At 42.2% G+C, this 17,364-nt stretch overlaps 1 protein-coding gene across 2 annotated transcripts in view; it reads right to left on the reverse strand.

The window, feature by feature from the left end:
- The window catches only part of UGT8 (UDP glycosyltransferase 8), a 104,068-nt gene extending 98,550 nt beyond the window's left edge, over positions 1 to 5,518 (reverse strand). The window contains exon 1 of one of the 2 annotated variants that reach the window (XM_072624479.1): positions 5,434 to 5,518. In XM_072624479.1, coding sequence (XP_072480580.1) covers positions 5,434 to 5,449 — 16 coding nt within the window. In that variant the 5' untranslated portion in view covers positions 5,450 to 5,518. Of the gene's footprint in view, positions 1 to 1,210; positions 1,313 to 5,433 lie in introns of those variants that run through there. The other variant, XM_072624480.1, reaches the window with a different exon arrangement.
- Between the last annotated feature and the right edge of the window lie 11,846 nt (positions 5,519 to 17,364).

Consider the following 17,364-nt stretch of genomic DNA (forward strand, 5'->3'; position numbering starts at 1 on the left):
AAACAAGGTGTGCTATGGGCATTTTCAGTCCCTGATTTTGTGCCTGCCACTGAACAAGTCACGTAAAAATGAAATGGCACCAAGATTCAAGAATTGTTAACAAAAACAGGTGAACCACCTTCCACAAGAAAACTATTTCCTGACTAGCAAACAAGTTTAGACGCCATTGGAAAGCATTTTCTAGACGTCCTAAGGTGGGGCGGAGCTGGTAAGCCCCAGTTTGAATGACTGGCCGAGGAACCCTGCACAAACCACCTGTCTCCTCATCTCACCTGGATGTTAAAAATGCCTCACACGCCTTCCTGGGCTACATACATCCCTGTCAAGGCTAATCAGAAGCGGTCTGCCCAGATCACTGCTAACTGTCTCCTCATCCTCAGGGGCAGCGAGGCCTAAGGCAGCTCTTCCCCCGGAATGATCTACGTGACCGCCGGACACACAGCCCCAAAACCCCCAAACGGCCAGGGAACACCCAGTGGATGCTGAACCTGCGGCTGGCCTGGTGTTTAATGCGATTAAGGACGAACCGGTGTCTCTCCCTCGGCCCCACTGGAGCTCACAAATGTGGAAGTAATTAGACTTCATTACTTAATTACTTAAGCCCCAGGAGGGACCAAGCCGGCCCGAAGAGGCTCATTCCAAGCGCTCCCCTTCCTTGGGGGGCCGAACTCGCCAACCTTTCCCGGGGGGGGGGGGAGGGCAGCCTGGACAGGTCACCCGACAGCCGGATTCGGGAGCTCCTCCACCCAAGGAAAGCGTCCCCCCGCGCCGGGGCTCCCCACGGCCGGGGGCGCAGGTAACCCGCCTCCCCGAGGGAAAGGCGGCCCCCCCCCACACACACTGCACCCCGGGGGGTCTGCACCCCTCCTCCCGCGGCTGCTTCCCGGGGGCCCCCGGGCGGCCGCACGCCCATTTTTAATAGCTTCTCTCCCACTTCCCAGGAGTTCCGGACATCCCGGGGTTCTTCATCGTAGTAAGTCCCAGAACTTCCACTCGAGGGCTGGGAGCCGGCGTGATTGGCGTGGAAGTTATCCCCCCCAGGACCCCTCTCCTTTCCCAGAGGACCCCAACTCCGCACGTCCGTTCCCGGGGGGGGGGGGCCGCCTCGCAGCCCGGAGCTGGACGGCGGCGGGCGGCCTTTAAGTCCGGACGCCGGCGGGGAGGGGGCGGCCGCGCGCCCCCCGCCTTGGGGCCCTCCCCTGGCTCTCACCTCGTTCCCCGGCTGCCGCTCCGCAGTCACCCCCGGCCCGTGTAACCTTAGCCCGCTCTCCTGCTCCCGTCTCAGGTGTCGCCCGGCCTCCGGCGGCTGGCGAGGGCGGGGGGCGGCTTTTCTTAATTGCGGCGGTCGGTCGTTGGCCCGCGGCCCGGCCGGCGCTGCACGGTGCCCTCCCCGGCGGGGCTGTGCGGGCGCGGCCGGGACCCCCGGCCCCCCCGGGCGGGGCTGCAGCTCCCCTGGGCGCGCTCAGCTCCGCAGCCCACGGGGGGCCGGCGCTTCACGCGGCCGCAGCCGGGCGCATGGACTGGGCTCCGCTCCCGCCCGCACGCAGCACCGACGGACGGACCGACGGCCGGGCCGGGACTCCCAGGAGGAGGAGGAGGCGCGCCGGCACTCGCGGGCTGGCCCCTGGCGCCCCCTCAGGGAGCTGCTCTTCGAGTCTATTCCGCCGCTCGGGCTAGTCCCGGCGGCGACCCAGGGGACACCCGCTTGGCCCCGCCCCCTGTCCCCTCCCCCTCCGCGGGGCGTGGCCTCCGGGGTCCCTGCGCCCGCCCGCTTCCCTCTCCTCTCCGGGTCCCTCTACCTGTCCCTCCCCTCCCCCCGTCGGAAAGTTTCCTGCAGGGACCAGAGATGTCAAAAGGAGCCCCTGGGGGGCGGGGCGGGGGCGCTTGAACCTCTGACCTTGACCCCGACTCTGACCCTCTCTCTCCTGGGAGCGTCTGCGCAGTCAGGACCCTTCCGGGGAGGGGGCTCGGGGGCCGCTGCCCGGGAAGATGCCCCGGCCCACTTCATCCGGGCAGCGAGCCTCAGCCCTCCTTCGTAGTTTTTCCTTTATTTTTTATTTTGGGTGGAGGTTTATTAAAGAGACGAGCAAGCATTTATGAAGCACCTGCTGTACACCAGAGGCCACCCCATCCTTCAGTGACATCTCAGGCCATCTGCAGCAGGACTTTTTAATGGAATTTTGGTTTTTATCTTGTGCCACGTGGGCACCCCTGGGTGGCAGCGGGTCCATTTTCAGCCCCCTCCCCCTCCCGGGGGAGAAGAAAGGATCGATTTCCTGCCAAGTACCCTGGGGCTACTCAGCCAAGGCTGGGAGAGAGGAAAAGAACCCAGCGCAGCCTTTGCCAGGGGGCATTGGAGGGGCGCAGGGAGCTGGGCATGAATCGGGGACGCTCGTCTGAGCAGGTGGGTGAAATAGCCCTCTGACTGCACACCTCGTGAAGGACTGGATTTGGGAAGAACAAGTCTGCCTCAGTTTCCCCCTCTGTAAAACGGGCTGCTAATTGTAAGCCCTGCCCCTTAGGGGTTGAGGAGGTAAAATGAGTTGATAATAGTAAAGCTTTTTTTTTTTTTTAAATCTAAATAAATAAAGCCAACCTGCTAGTGCCAGGTACAGAATATGCTGCTTATTGTGGAAACTTAACTTTTGCTGCCTCTCACACCCCAGTACAAATAGAAATAAAAAGGAGGAGGGTTCTTATCCTCCAGGAGCTTGGGATCTATTGAAAAACGGCAATGAAAAGAAAAAGTAGGGGGAAGGTCCTGGCAAAAGTCCCTAAGACTTCGGCTTGGTGGGATTTGAAAAGGTAGTTGGCCTGGGACCCTTCCTTAAGGAAAGTGTTGGAGTTTATGCCCCCAGATCTTAATATAAAATGTTATTACTTTTGTTTTTACGTATTAGAGGCTTGAAATGTTTAAAAACAGTGGCTAAGTATCAAATTTCCTAATTCTGTTGTGAGTCAGAACGTTTCTAGCTTTAATAAAGATTTCATTAAAAGAATTTAAAATGGTTTGCAACCAACATGGGTGATACTCGAAGATCACTGAAATATATTAAAAAAGTCATTGCAGACTCTTTTGTAAACTGGGACATGTGAGGTCATAGCCCTTATGGAAGACCTGACCTAGAATTTCTACCACCTAGAGGAGTCAGTGGGTAGGATGGCGGGCCTGGAGTCAGGAAGACTCACCTTCATGAGTTCAAATGTGATCTCAGACACTTAGTGTCTGTGTGATCCTGCCAAATCACTTAACCTTATTTGCCTCAGTTTCCTCATCTGTAAAATGAGCTGGAGAAGGAAATGGTAAACCACTCTTGTATCTTTATCAAGAAAATGTCAAAAGGGGTCGGGAAGATTTGGACAGGACTGAAACCCTCTGGCACTGATTTCCTCATTCCCAAACTATCTGTGTTTCTATGTGCTTTATTTCTAGGTATCCTTACTACACACCTGCCGCACATGATTGTGGTCATTTGGGCCAGATGGGTGAAAAAACATCTGTAATTTGAGTATACATTTGTCAGCTTTCATTACAGGTAACCATATGAATGTCAATTATTTTTCCCCTAAAATTCATGAATAATAACTTATCAAACAAAATGCATTTGAAAATGAATGTGTAACCTATCCAGATGTCTCTAGTGAGGTTTTTTCAAAACAGGTAATGAAAGGTTCTAGAAAATTCACTTTTAGACTTTTAAAACCTTTATCCATATCTCATATTTGAAAACAATTTCAAAAAAAGGATTCATCTCTTAAGTAAAACATGCTGAATATCCTTTTTATGAATGAGTATCATCACTGTGAACAGCAATGATTATGCTTTATACGGTGCATTGACAAAAAGATCACTTTGTAGTTTGGCTTTTTTAACAAACTTGCCATGCAGAGTTTTTAATTTAAAAAAAAACAAAAAACAAAACTGGTATAATAAGAGTGCTAGACTGGGAATCAGAAAGACCCTGAGTTCAAATTTGGCCTGAGATGTTTTTTATTAGCTATTTGACACTGAACAATTAATTTAAACTAAATCTGCCTTAGTAAATGGAATAATAATGTCACCTTTGGATACTTTATACTAATTTTAGCAGTGCTGTCATACAAACATTTTTGAAACTTCTGTTGGAATTTCCTTCAAAGCCATTGTTTTGCAATACACACACACATACACACACACTCACACACACACACACACACTCACACACACTCAAATCTCTTATACTTCTATATAATTAGGTTATGCTGCTTTTTAGTATAGAAGTATACCGGGGCTTTGGGAATGCTTAGGGGTGTTTTGTCCCAGTACCAAAATAGCCCCAGACCACTATACTTCAGGGGTTTTTGTTACTTCTTTAAAAACTTTTTTTTTTTTTCATCTGTTCCTTCATGGATGTGACTTTGTGCTATTTAGGAGAGCCTGGATCTATTTAGACCCATTTTGGTCCTTGGTCACCTCATTTGGGGAATTTTCTTGACAAAGATATTGGACTGATTTTGCCATTTCTTTTTCCATCTCATTTTCCAGATGAGGAAGTTGAGACAAACAGGGTAAAGTGACTTGCCCAGGGTCACACAACTAGTAAGTGAGAGCAGATTTGAGCTCAGGAAGGGGAGTCTTCCTGACTCCAGGCCTGGCACATATCCACTGCACCAGCTAGCTGCCAGTACAACTTCTAAAATTTCTTGTTTCTCATTTCTCTTAGCTAGGAAACCAGATAACCAAATTGTTTAACATTGCTTATGAAACAAAAATTGTCTTAGTAAGGGTCTTTTAAATTCAACAATGAGTTAAATACATTAACTTTTTGAATGTTTTAAATATCCTGGTTACACCAAAGGTTTTTTGTTTTGTTTTTATCCTTAGTTCCAGAGCCTTAGCTACCCTTGAGATAGGTAAGATTATGTTATTTTATGAGAGCCATTTGAGTATGTCCACAAATGCACAGGTCCACCATCATGTCTAGATTTTCAAGCCTCTTGAGGACAGTGGTATGTCTTCTCTTATTTCCATAGTTCCCACATAGAGCACTCTCTAACTGTTACTATATTGGCAAACCATAAAATCTGGAAGAAATGGGATTCACATATTTGAAATATGAAATTATGAATAACTTTTCTGAAAGTGCTTAATAAACCTCAAATTGACTAGTGGATAAAGAGTCAGCCTTAATAAAAACTGAGTTAATATTTCCCTCTGACACAAACTACCTATGTGTCTGAGTAGTTCGCTTAATTTCTCAGTGTCCCCCAGGCAAGTCTACATTTGTAGAGGGAGTTTCTTCATGAAGACTTTCCTAGACTAATGAAATCACAAGTCTACTCCAAATAATAAAACTACTAACTAAGTGATTGTTAGGGAAAAATCTCAGTTTATCTTTAAATCCATCCTTATGTACTTGATTTTATAATCTTTTAAATATCTTTAAGACTCACCTCCAAACTCATTCATCTTTAAATGTAGATTCCAGAAGTGGATAATTCCTGAGTAATGTCCATCTAGTTCAGAGTATGATGGGAAAAATTTCAGTTCAACAATATTATTGTCAGCACTTGACAAGGGTATTGTTTGTCAACAATCGACAAACAATAAGAGCCTACTTTGAGTAAGGTCCTGAACTGAGTGTTGGGGAAACAAAACATAAAAAATAAGAGTCCCTGTCCTCAAGAACTTACATTTTCTTTTTTCCCTATGACTGACAGATTTCACTGTGAGCACAAGAACTGCATGATGAAGAAAACTGAATCCATTAGAGGAGATGAGGTCTCCTAGGGAGTTAGTGAAGTGTGCAAGGAGACCAAGACCCAAGAGAACTCCATGGAATCTCACACCAAGAAGGAAGGATATGGATGAGAATCCAACAAAATGAGATTGAGGAGTGGTTGAAGAGGTAGGAGGAAAACCAGGAGAGAGAAGGCCTCAAATCCTTGCAAGGAAAGAGAGAGGGGCCTCAAAGATCAAACGACAGGATGAATAAAAAGCCATTGAATTCGGCAGCCAAGAGATCATTGGTAATAACTCTTCTTCTTGACCCTGTCCACCCTTGTGTTTCACTAAAATACGATGTGTGCTTCTTCATATTCTCCACTTCACACTATCTACATTTTCACCCATCACTTCCACCTTTACTCCTATATTAGAGGAAGGAGGGGCCTTCTCTTTTCCCAAGACAATTCCTTTTCCTGTTCTCTCGCTGCTTTTACACCTCCTTAAATTTACTCCATCAATTGTCCCCCTTCCCACCTACCTCATTTTCCATCTCTAGACATTTACTGTCTAGACCATCTGCCTACAAACCTGTCCACCTGTCCTTAGGAACTTCACCTCATTCCACCATCCTCTTATCTTTTTCCTTCCACAGCCAAACTTGGAGAAATGTACCTTTGTTGTCTCTGTTTCCTTCCCCCTCCTCAATTTCTGACCCTTTGACTTCTGATCTCACCATCTGACTGCAATTGATCTTTACAGGATCTCTGGCAGCTCTCAGTTCCAGTGATTCTGTAAGAGGGAAACCCCTGCAGAGAAAGAAGAGGAAGAGGAAAAATTTGGGGTTGAGAGAATTAAAGAATCAATATTTAGTAGTGGTAGACTGGAAGATTTCATTTTTATCTTTGTATGCCCAGTGTCTAGTATGGAGCATGGCATGTGAGTGCTTCATAGATTAACTGAGGCAGAGAAGTTGTTTTTTCAAATACACTGTGCTTCTATATTGTACCATTGATTCCTGTAATTAAAAAGTGTTGAACAGTATGACTGCAGCCCGTTCGGTAAAGTTTCCCCATTCCTTGAGAAAGATATAACAAATAATAGACTTGTAATAGACAAATAAACTAATAAAAATTAGTTTTCTAAGTCACTTTGTCTCTATTTTTAAAAGAGAGCAGATTCATCCAAGTTTTGCACTTCGGGGAAAAAATGTATTATCCACAAAACATGAAAAAATTTCCTGAGAATTTTTTTTTTTTCTTCCATTCTGACAGAAAGCAGTCAGGTGGAAAGATCACTAGACAAGGAGCCAGGTGACCTTGGGCAATTGAGTCACCTTGGGCAAATCACTTATTCTCCCTAAACTTTGTATTTCTCAATAAAGGGGTTAGATGAGATAATCTCTAAATCTCCTCCCACCTCTAAAGTGCTCTCATTCTTTCTCCATTTAGATGTTAAGTAAACCTAGAGGTTTTTGAAGGCACTGGAGCCCTAACTCATCATGACTTGGAGTTGACTCTGGTTTTTCAAAGACCTCATCATCTGGGCACAACCTATGGGAAATCCTACCAAGATCAGAAGAAGGAGTTCAAGTTCAGTCTCATCAATGGTCTGTGTGTCTGTCATCTGAGGACCCAGCCAAGCTAAGTTCTTTAAAGCCTCATCAGTTTGGATGTGGAGTGGTTGAAATGTTCAACCATCAGAAGTCATAAAAACTATTTAATTGGGTGTTGGTGTGTAGGGATTATCCATGCCAACAAAATCATGGAGCATTAAAAAGTTAAAATGTTGTGCGACAGTAATCCTTTCCAGGTCATTGGGTATTTCCCCACTTACTCACAACTCTTAAGAATTGCTTGGAGAGAGATATTAACCTGGAGTCCATGAACTTCCTTTGAAAACAAAATATTTTGAGAAATGTATTTCCATATAATTGGTTCCCTTATGTATTTTATTATATGCATTAAAAAACAAAAACCTTATTCTGAGTTCATGCTTAAGGTTGAGAAAAGAGTCTATAACAAAAATAAAACCAGTTAAGAACTGTGCAGAAGGGATTTTCTCCTTTTGTTTTAAAATACAGTTCAGAATAGTAGTAGATGTTATCATATTAGCAGTTTTTGTTGTTTTTATTGTTGTATTTTATTTGTGATTTCTTTTGCAACATGGCTAATATAGAAATATATTTTGTATGACTTCACATCTATAATCGGTATCAAACTGCTTGCCTTTTCAAGGAAGTGATCTGGAAAGGACTCTTTCAGAATGTGGGATTTGAAGCAAACATCAAAGGAGGCAGAGATGAGGAATAGAATTCCCAACAGAGGGGACAACCAGTGAAAAGGCACAGAGTTGGGAGATGAGTGTCCTGTTTGAGGAGGAGATAGTCCAGTGTAGCTACAACATAGGGAAAGTGGAATAGAATAACATATAAGAAGACTAGAATGGTTTTAAGGGGATTGGGTTGTGAAGGGATCTAAATGTCACACAGCATTTTGTATGTGATCTTCAATACAGATTAAAGGTCCAGTTTTAATCATAACACAAACAACTAACATTTTTTCTGAAACGAGATTTGTAAAGTACCTTACAAACCATAAAGAACTACGTAAATGCTAGCTATTACTGTATAACATTTTGTAATTTGCAAATGTTTTCATCTATATTAGCTCACTTAACCCTCACAAGAACCATCTGTTATATTCTCCGTTTTTCAGATGGAAGAAAATGAGGCTGAAAGGTTAAATAACTTGCCCAGGGTCATACAGCTGGTAAATGTCAGAAGTTGAATTTGGGTCTTGCTTTCTCAAGTCTAACACTTTTACAGAGAGGCAGAAGATTTCCATTATATCTGATTGGTATTTCACCTCTTATGCTGTGTTTGTAGGATGCCAGATATTGACTAACAAGACCTGTTCCAGCTCAACTGGGACTGGAAATATATAAAGGAGAGAGAGAGTGTGTGTGTGTGTGTGTGTGTGTGTGTGTGTGTGTGTGTGTGTGTGTGTGTGTGTGTGTGTGTGTGTGTGTGTGTGTGTGTGTGTGTGTGTGTGTGTGTGTGTGTGTAGAAGGAGGGGACATCTTGCACAGAAGTACCTTGCTCATTTGAGCCTTATGAAATTCAATGAGACCCCCAAACTCAGGTTTTCTTCAGAATACCAAAGCTAAAGAAATTAGAGAAGAGTTCTTTGGGGATATTCCATGTGAGCTAGGACTTAAAGCATGGGTAGGATATAGAGTTCTTTGAGAATTTAAGAAATGTATTCAGTAGCTGAGCAGCAAAAGCTCAACCCTGAAGTTCACATGGCAGCATGAAAAAATAGTAAGCCTGAGGTCTCCAAATGAGCCAAGATTTTATTTCTATTTCAAGGGTTATTGAGGTCATCTACTTGAAGACTCTTTACCTTGATAAAGAAGTAATAGAGATCTACAAAACTTTAGGAGAGTACTTCGTGAGTCACTGTGACAAAAAAGAAAACTCATCAAGAAGCAGCTGGCACACAATGCCTATGCCATGTCAATGGAAAGAACCACCACCACACAGTGACTGAAAGTCAGTATCGTGGGATTATAAAGAACAGACTTGACCCCAAAGAAGAAATATGAGGAGACACATTCTGCCCCAGCTCCTTTGCAGAGGTTAGAGTGTGGTAACCAGGGGTGGAGTATTCATTGCGTATGTTATCATATTTTTTCTACATATTGAATGATGTTGCTGATTGTTTTCTTTTTTTTTTTTTTTCAGTAAATTATTTTCTTATGAAAGATGGATTTCTGGGAGAGAGTTTAAAGACTAGGGATACAAAGGGGAAATGTAGACTGTATAAAAACAAAAGATAGGAAGAAAAAATATTAAAACCAGCAAAAAAAACTATCAGGAAGCCCTGTCTAATGATGAGTTTTGTTGAACCTTGGCTAATCCTCAGAAGAAAATTCACCATCAAGCATTTATTAAGTATCTATTGTATTCCAGGAGTTGAGCACACTGTGCTTGACTGGGCTGTAATCTAAGCCTTTCCAGGTTATAGGACATGCCACAGCTAACATTTCACTGGTATAGCTTCAAGGAACCTGGGCATACCTTCATGTCATTGGCTTTTTTCCCTTTCCTCACAAAAGGACTTAAGTGAAAGAAAATGTATTTATCCACATAGAATATGTATATATATAATGTGTATGTGCATATATATGCATATATGTGCACATACACATGTACATAAACTTATTTATAATATACAAAATGTACGTATGTGTACGCATATAAAAATATAAAAGTCCAAAATTAATAAAAGCATTTTCTTCATGCCAAGTTTTCACAATACTCTACCATGAATAAATGTAGGAATTCTACATTATTCACGTTTCACTTTCATCGATTACCCTTGACGTTTGTGAAGTTTGTTGTTGTTTGAATTTTGGGGTTTATTTTGTTTAGTGGTCTTGTCTTTCATTAATTCATACTTTTCATGATTAAGTATTCCTAAGAATCTGCATTCCCAAAGAGCAATGTATGTGTGTGTCCTATCTATCTGTCTGTCTGTCTACTCATCTATCTATCTATCTATCTATCTATCTATCTATCTATCTATCTATCTAATCTATCTAATCTATCTATCTATCCATCCACCCATTCATCTATCCATCTATCTCTGTATCTATCACCCTGATGCAGTTTCTCCTCCTCCCCCTGCCCCATACACCCTATCATTGGCCTCAGGTTCCCTGATATAGATTCTGAGTCTAGGAGCATAAAAAGTCCCAACCTCATGTACTTTCCAACTTAGTGGTTCCCTGAAACCACGTCACCAAATTCTGATGACTTAACCAGACAAGTTTCCAGATGGAGAAAGACCAAGTCAAGGGAGACTAAGGGCTGCTTCATCCTGGTTGTATATCTTTGTTGCCTTGGGACAGAGTAAACCTCCTTCTTTGTTAAACATTCAGTAATTTGGGAGTGCTTCATTTCATCCCATCTAACCTGAACTGAGAGGGTACTGCCATTAGAGCCATACCTACAACATTTTAATCCATGATCTAAATTAATTTGATCAAGAACTCAGCATCAATTGAATCCCATTTATGATCAATATAGAATAAAAGTAAATATTTAGCCATTATAAATCTTAACCTTTAAAAACAGTAACATTTATAATGCAAGCTATATAAATAGCATATGTGTGTGTGTGTGTGTGTGTGTGTGTATAGAGAGAGAGAAAGTACCTGTTTGTTTTTTATTCAAGAGACTTTAACATACTACAAAGTATATATAATAATAACTTTTTCATTCTCAACTGCTACCCACCACCTCCACAATTCCATTCCTCCAGTCACCACACCTAGGACAACTTAACTCCTGGCTGTAGATTTAGCTTTATCCAAGATCTATGGCCAGTTTAAGGGGAAAATAAAGAGGATCCTAAGGTTTATAGTTCAGACAGATCAGCAGCAAATAGTCTTGGTCCTAGTAACATTCTCATTTTATTCTTTGACACGAAATCCCAATCTTAAGTGTCATTGAAGCAATTAGGTCCCTGTCTTCCTTGGTTACCTGATCTGTGACCCAGGTGTGAGTATTTTCCTTGCTCTCTTATTCCTTCCAAGAACTGTATTCTGCCTTTGAATTCCAGTCCCCTCAGCTATCCTGTGTGCTCTTTGGATTCCCTGGAATGGACTGACTCCTTTCCTGAATCTTTGAAAATAATCTCCCACCAGACACCCCCCCTGACAGGATGTCATTCACTGCCTTCTGGAAGGCCCATCTGCCATACTTAAATGATCCTGTTTGCCTATTTTCTTGAACAGACCTACATACTTACCTGCTGTCAAGACATCCCTTGTGCTGTGCCCAATCCCCACCTACTAGTTTGCCTAATCAGTGCCAGCTGGCCTCTTTCACAGTCATGTTACCTGCTGCCTTAGGTCCATAACACATCACCTACTTATCTAGTCTCCTTTTACAGGGACTTTCTTGGTTGGCTTGCTAACCCCAGGGTCTACTCAGACTCCAGTACTAGCTAGACCGGTGTCCTCCATCTCCTTACCATGTGAATCCCAATACTAATGAGTACATTCTGCACATAAAAATACAGCTTTTTCATATTATAAATTTGACTCATTTTTCAAAAGTATATTAGTTGATGGCGGAGCCAAGATGGCGGAGTAGAAAGACGCACATACACATAGCTCCGAACCCACAACTCACAGAACGGCTAGAGGGGACGAACTCACCGTGAATTCTGCACCCAGAGGCCACGAAATATTGAAGCGAGGGAGATTTCTGTTCCGGAGAGACCTGCAAACCTCTCGCGGGGGGTCCTTCGCGCTGCGGACTGGGCGCTGGGACTGGGAGCAGAGGGCAGCCCTGCAGCGGCCGCGACACGGTGAGGAAAAGATCCGAGCGGGCTACGGGGACGGGACCTCCAGCGGCCACGCGGGTCCCTCCACCCACAGAGGGACCTGCAAACCTCTCGCAAAAGGTCCGTCGCGCTGCAGACGCAGAGTCCAGCCCAGCCCAGACCTGCGGCGGCCCCGGCTCCGAGAGGTACAGATCCGAGCAGGCTTCAGGAACGGGATCTCCAGCGGCGGCACAAGCCCCCCCACCCACAGGTGACGAGGGTCGGTGAGAGAGTCTCTTTGGCGGGTCGAGAGGGGAGTGGGGTGCCCCCATGGCTCGGGCCCCCCCCCAGGAGATAGAAGCTGAGAGGTGGCTGCAGACAGGGGCTCCCCAAGGGGGCAGGAGCCTGGATCCATTGTGGAAGGTCTGTGCATAAACCCCCTGAGGGAACAGAGCCTGAGAGGCGGCCCTGCCCCAACCTGACCATCTGAACTTAATTCTCACACTGAATAGCAGCCCTGCCCCCGCCAAAAGCCCTAAGGCAGGAAGCAGCATTTGAATCTCAGTCCCCAAACGCTGGCTGGGAGGACCAGGAGGCGAGGTGGGTGTGAGGAGAATATTCAGAGGTCAAGCCACTGGCTGGGGAGAATGCCCAGAAAAGGGAAAAGAAATAAAACTATTGAAGGGTACTTTCTCGGAGAAAAGACACTTCCTCCCTTCCTTTCTGACGAGGAAGAACAATGCTTACCATCAGGCAAAGACACAGAAATCAAGGATTCTGTGTCCCAGCCCACCCAATGGGCTCAGGCCATGGAAGAGCTCAAAAAGAATTTTGAAAATCAAGTTAGAGAGGTGGAGGAAAAACTGGGAAGAGAAATGAGAGGGATGAAAGAGAAGCATGAAAAGCAGATCAGCTCCCTGCTAAAGGAGAACCAAAAAAATGTTGAAGAAATTAACACCTTGAAAACTAGCCTAACTCAATTGGCAAAAGAGGTTCAAAAGGCCAATGAGAAGAATGCTTTCAAAAGCAGAATTAGCCAAATGGAAAAGGAGATTCAAAAGCTCACTGAAGAAAATAGATCTTTCAAAACTGGAATGGCACAGATGGACGCTAAGGACTTTATGAGAAAGACAGATATCACAGAACATAGCGTGAAGATTCGAAAAATGGAAGATAATGTGAAATATCTTATTGGAAAAACAACTGACCTGGAAAATAGAATCAGGAGAGACAATGTAAAAATTCTGGGACTACCTGAAAACCATGATCAAAAGAAGAGCCTAGACATCATCTTCCATGAAATTATCAAGGAGAACTGCCCTGAGATTCTAGAACCAGAGGGCAAAATAAATATTCAAGGAATCCGCAGAACTCCGCATGAAAGAGATCCAAAAAGAGAAACTCCTAGGAACATTGTGGCCAAATTCCAGAATTCCCAGGTGAAAGAGAAAATATTGCAAGCAGCTAGAAAGAAACAATTCAAGTATTGTGGAAATACAATCAGGATAACACAAGATCTAGCACCCTCTACATTAAGGGATCGAAGGGAATGGAATAGGATATTCCAGAAGTCAAAGGAACTAGGACTAAAACCAAGAATCACCTACCCAGCAAAACTGAGTATAATACTTCAGGAGAAAAAATGGTCTTTCAATGAAATAGAGGATTTTCAAATTTTCTTGATGAAAAGACCAGAGCTGAAAAGAAAATTTGACTTTCAAACACAAGAATGAAGAGAACCATGAAAAGGTGAACAGCAAAGAGAAGTCATAAGGGACTTACTAAAGTTGAACTGTTTACATTCCTACATGGAAAGACAATATTTGTAACTCTTGAAACTTTTCAGTATCTGGGTACTGGGTGGGAGTACACACACACACACACACACACACACACACACACACACACACACACACACACACATGCACATGCACATGCACACACACAGAGAGACAGAATGCACAGAGTGAATTGAAGAGGATGGGATCATATCTTAAAAAAATGAAATCAAGCAGTGAGAGAGAAATATATTGGGAGGATGAAGGGAGAAGTTGAATGGGGCAAATTATCTCTCATAAAAGAGGCAAGCAAAAGACTTATTAGTGGAGGGATAAAGAGGGGAGGCAAGAGAAAAACATGAGGTCTACTCTCATCACATTCCACCAAAGGAAAGAATAAAATGCACACTCATTTTGATAGGAAAACCTATCTCATAATACAGGAGAGTGGGGGACAGGGGCACAAGCAGGGTGGGGGGGAGGATGGAGGGGAGGGCATGGGGAGGAGAATGCAATCCGAGGTCGACACTCATGGGGAGGGAAAGGATCATAAGAGAATAGAAGTAATGGGGGACAGGATAGGATGGAGGGAAATATAGTTAGTCCTATACAATACAACTAGTATGGAAATCATTTGCAAAACTACACAGATTTGGCCTGTATTGAATTGCTTGTCTTCCAAGGGGAAGGGGTGGAGAGGAAGGGAGCTAAAGAAGTTGGAACTCAAAGTGTTAGGATCAAATGTAATGTTCTTACCACTAGGAAATAAGAAATACAGGTTAAGGGGTCAAGAAAGCTATCTGGCCCTACAGGACAAAAGAGAAGACGGAGACAAGGGCAGGGAGGGAGGATAGAGGGGAGAGCAGATTGGTCACAGGGGCAATTAGAATGCTTGGGTTTGGGGGGGGGGGGAGGGGAGAAAAGGGGAGAAAATTTGTAACCCAAAATTTTGTGAAAATAAATGTTAAAAGTTAAATTAAAAAAAAAGTATATTAGTTATAATAAACATTGAAATAATTTTGCTTACGTTTTCTGAACTTAGAGATCATACAGTCTTCAGGGTTTTTCACAGCTATTTACAGAGGAAAAAAGAGAGGGCTAGAGAAATATTAAAAATTAAAGCCTAAGGATGGTAAGAAACCTTAGAGACCATCTACTTCAAGGTCCTACGACATGCAGAAATCTCATTTATAATTTCTTTGGTAAATTGTGGTTCAGCCTCATCTTGAATACCCTCAGAGATAGATAAGTCACTCTTCATGAGACAGGTCACTTCAATGTTGACCTTTAAGTATCTTCAGTGAAGGCATATATAATGCTTAGCCTTATTTTAGTTTAGCCTGATGTAAATTAAAAGTTCTAAGTTGCATAAAAGAATGAAATGATACAAAACATCTCAGAAATAATTAAAATGACTTATTTTTACCAAATTAATCACTTACAATAACTTGTACAACTTATCTTTATTAACTAGTGCAGTAAAACTCCACCCCCAAGTCCCCAAGACTCACTTGATTCTAAAATAAATTAATTTCTTTTTTTGGTTTATTGCCCCTCCCTCAACCTGGCATTATTCCAGGAAACTTCTAGGATAAAGCTAAGGTATTGCTGTAATCTAGGTTTCCCCAGAAGTGGCTAGCAAGGTACCCAGATCCCATATGGTCACAGCAAATAACAATGCATATAATCAGGACATCTGCTATTTCACCCACAGAAAATTGGACAGTAACCCATAAAAAGATGAAGAAACACACAAAGCATTCAGATAGTCCAGAAAATCCCCTTGGGAAGGGAAAAAAGTATCTGTCTACTGAAGACTGATATTAGGAACTAACTACAAAGTGCACTTTAAATGGGTGAACCCAACTGCAAACTAGTCTAAAACAATGTATTGCTATGAAATTACATATTTCATTCATAAGATTCTAAAAGCATTAACATAATTAAGAAACAGAAGAATTATCTTAGGCTGACAGCTGACAGCTGGCAGGATATCTACAAGATGGCCATAAATTCTATACTTAATAGAGGAGACAGGGAAGATCTTGACTTCAAAACTTCCTAGAGAAAATTTTAGAAGTTCAGGCCTGATTTAATTGTGTCTTGTTTTATATTCTATGTGTGTCTGTTTTGTAAATGATGAAAATAAGTTGAGGAATAGTGGGTTCTTTACTTCAGATAGAAAGGGACCTTATGCAATCAGGAAAATCCTTAAGAGAATGGGAAATATGTGTCTGTTTCTGTACTTTGTGCTGATCCATAGCCAACAAGTGTTTTACCTATGCCTTTTCTTTTGGCAAAAGAAACAGGCTATTTAAAAAAAATAAACTTTCAGAAAAAGGCTTAAAAGAGGACATAATTCTCTTTTCTCTTTTTCCAATACTAGCCATGTTGGAGATTGATGAGATACAGAAATTAATTGGTAACTAAGATATATTAAAAAAAAAATGGAAACCAAATTTATGGGGGGAAAGGAATAGTTAGTTCTTTCACTTCTACATCATAATTTGGATGTTTTAGTAAAGTATTTTGATGAACTTATGGGATACTAGTGAACTCCGTAGAGTTTAATGAAAACAGCAAATTCATAGATCAATTATTCCTTAACAGAGACTTTTAAAATGACTAGGAATTGATTTAAAGCTGAAGCTTTCATTTTAAAAACTGTCTTAGTAGTCATGAGATATGCGCAGGAGAAATTCAGTGAAATAGGAATTCAGGGAAGTGTTGAAATAAGAAAAACTTAGGAAATAGTATAGGAGAAATTAGATTTAAAATCTTGTGAGCTTAAATAACTCCATAACTCAGAATTTAAAAAGAAGACACATTTGCTAAGCCAGAAGAAGTGTTAACTAGCCAATCTCTAAGCCTGAAGTTTTGGGGTATTAGTTTGTAAAATAGGTATTAATTTTAGTTTACAAGAAAGACATACTCAAAAACTGTATTTAAAGTTGGGATAATAATATTTGTAAATAATACTTGCCCAAGGTGACATCTAGTAAATAGCTGAGACTGGTTTGAAGAAAGGAATTTTTATTATTAGAAGGCAGAATGAGGAAATTTTAGATCATTTTCAGAAGAGAATAAAAGTGGGTAGAATTGCATTTACCCTTCTATTGTTTACTGCTTTTACAAGATCAGCCCACCTCGAGGGCACCAAGTAAGTCCTGATTAGGACTCTCAGTTGAAAGCGAATCCCAAAGTGCTTCTAGAAAAAGGAAAAAAAACACTTTTTTTTTCAAATCATAAAGCAACTGAAGGTAAGTGAAGTTTAATAATACTACTGCAGTTTAAGTCAATTGTCTAGATAAATTAAAACACAGTAAAACATGCTGAAATCAATTGGTTAGTGAAAATAAGTTCAAATTGTATAAACAAGTCTATAGTAAGTTAGGGAAAGAATCATTGAAGATAGAATTAAACAAGAATATGTATAAAAAATAAGTACAGAAATAAATTAAGCACATGCATACCTAATAGTGCTCAGATGAGAAAAGATCAAATTAAAATGAACGTATGGCTTTTAAAGGTACAAAATACTGAAATT

Source organism: Notamacropus eugenii, chromosome 7, assembly GCF_028372415.1.
Source record: "Notamacropus eugenii isolate mMacEug1 chromosome 7, mMacEug1.pri_v2, whole genome shotgun sequence".
Lineage (NCBI taxonomy): Eukaryota > Metazoa > Chordata > Mammalia > Diprotodontia > Macropodidae > Notamacropus > Notamacropus eugenii.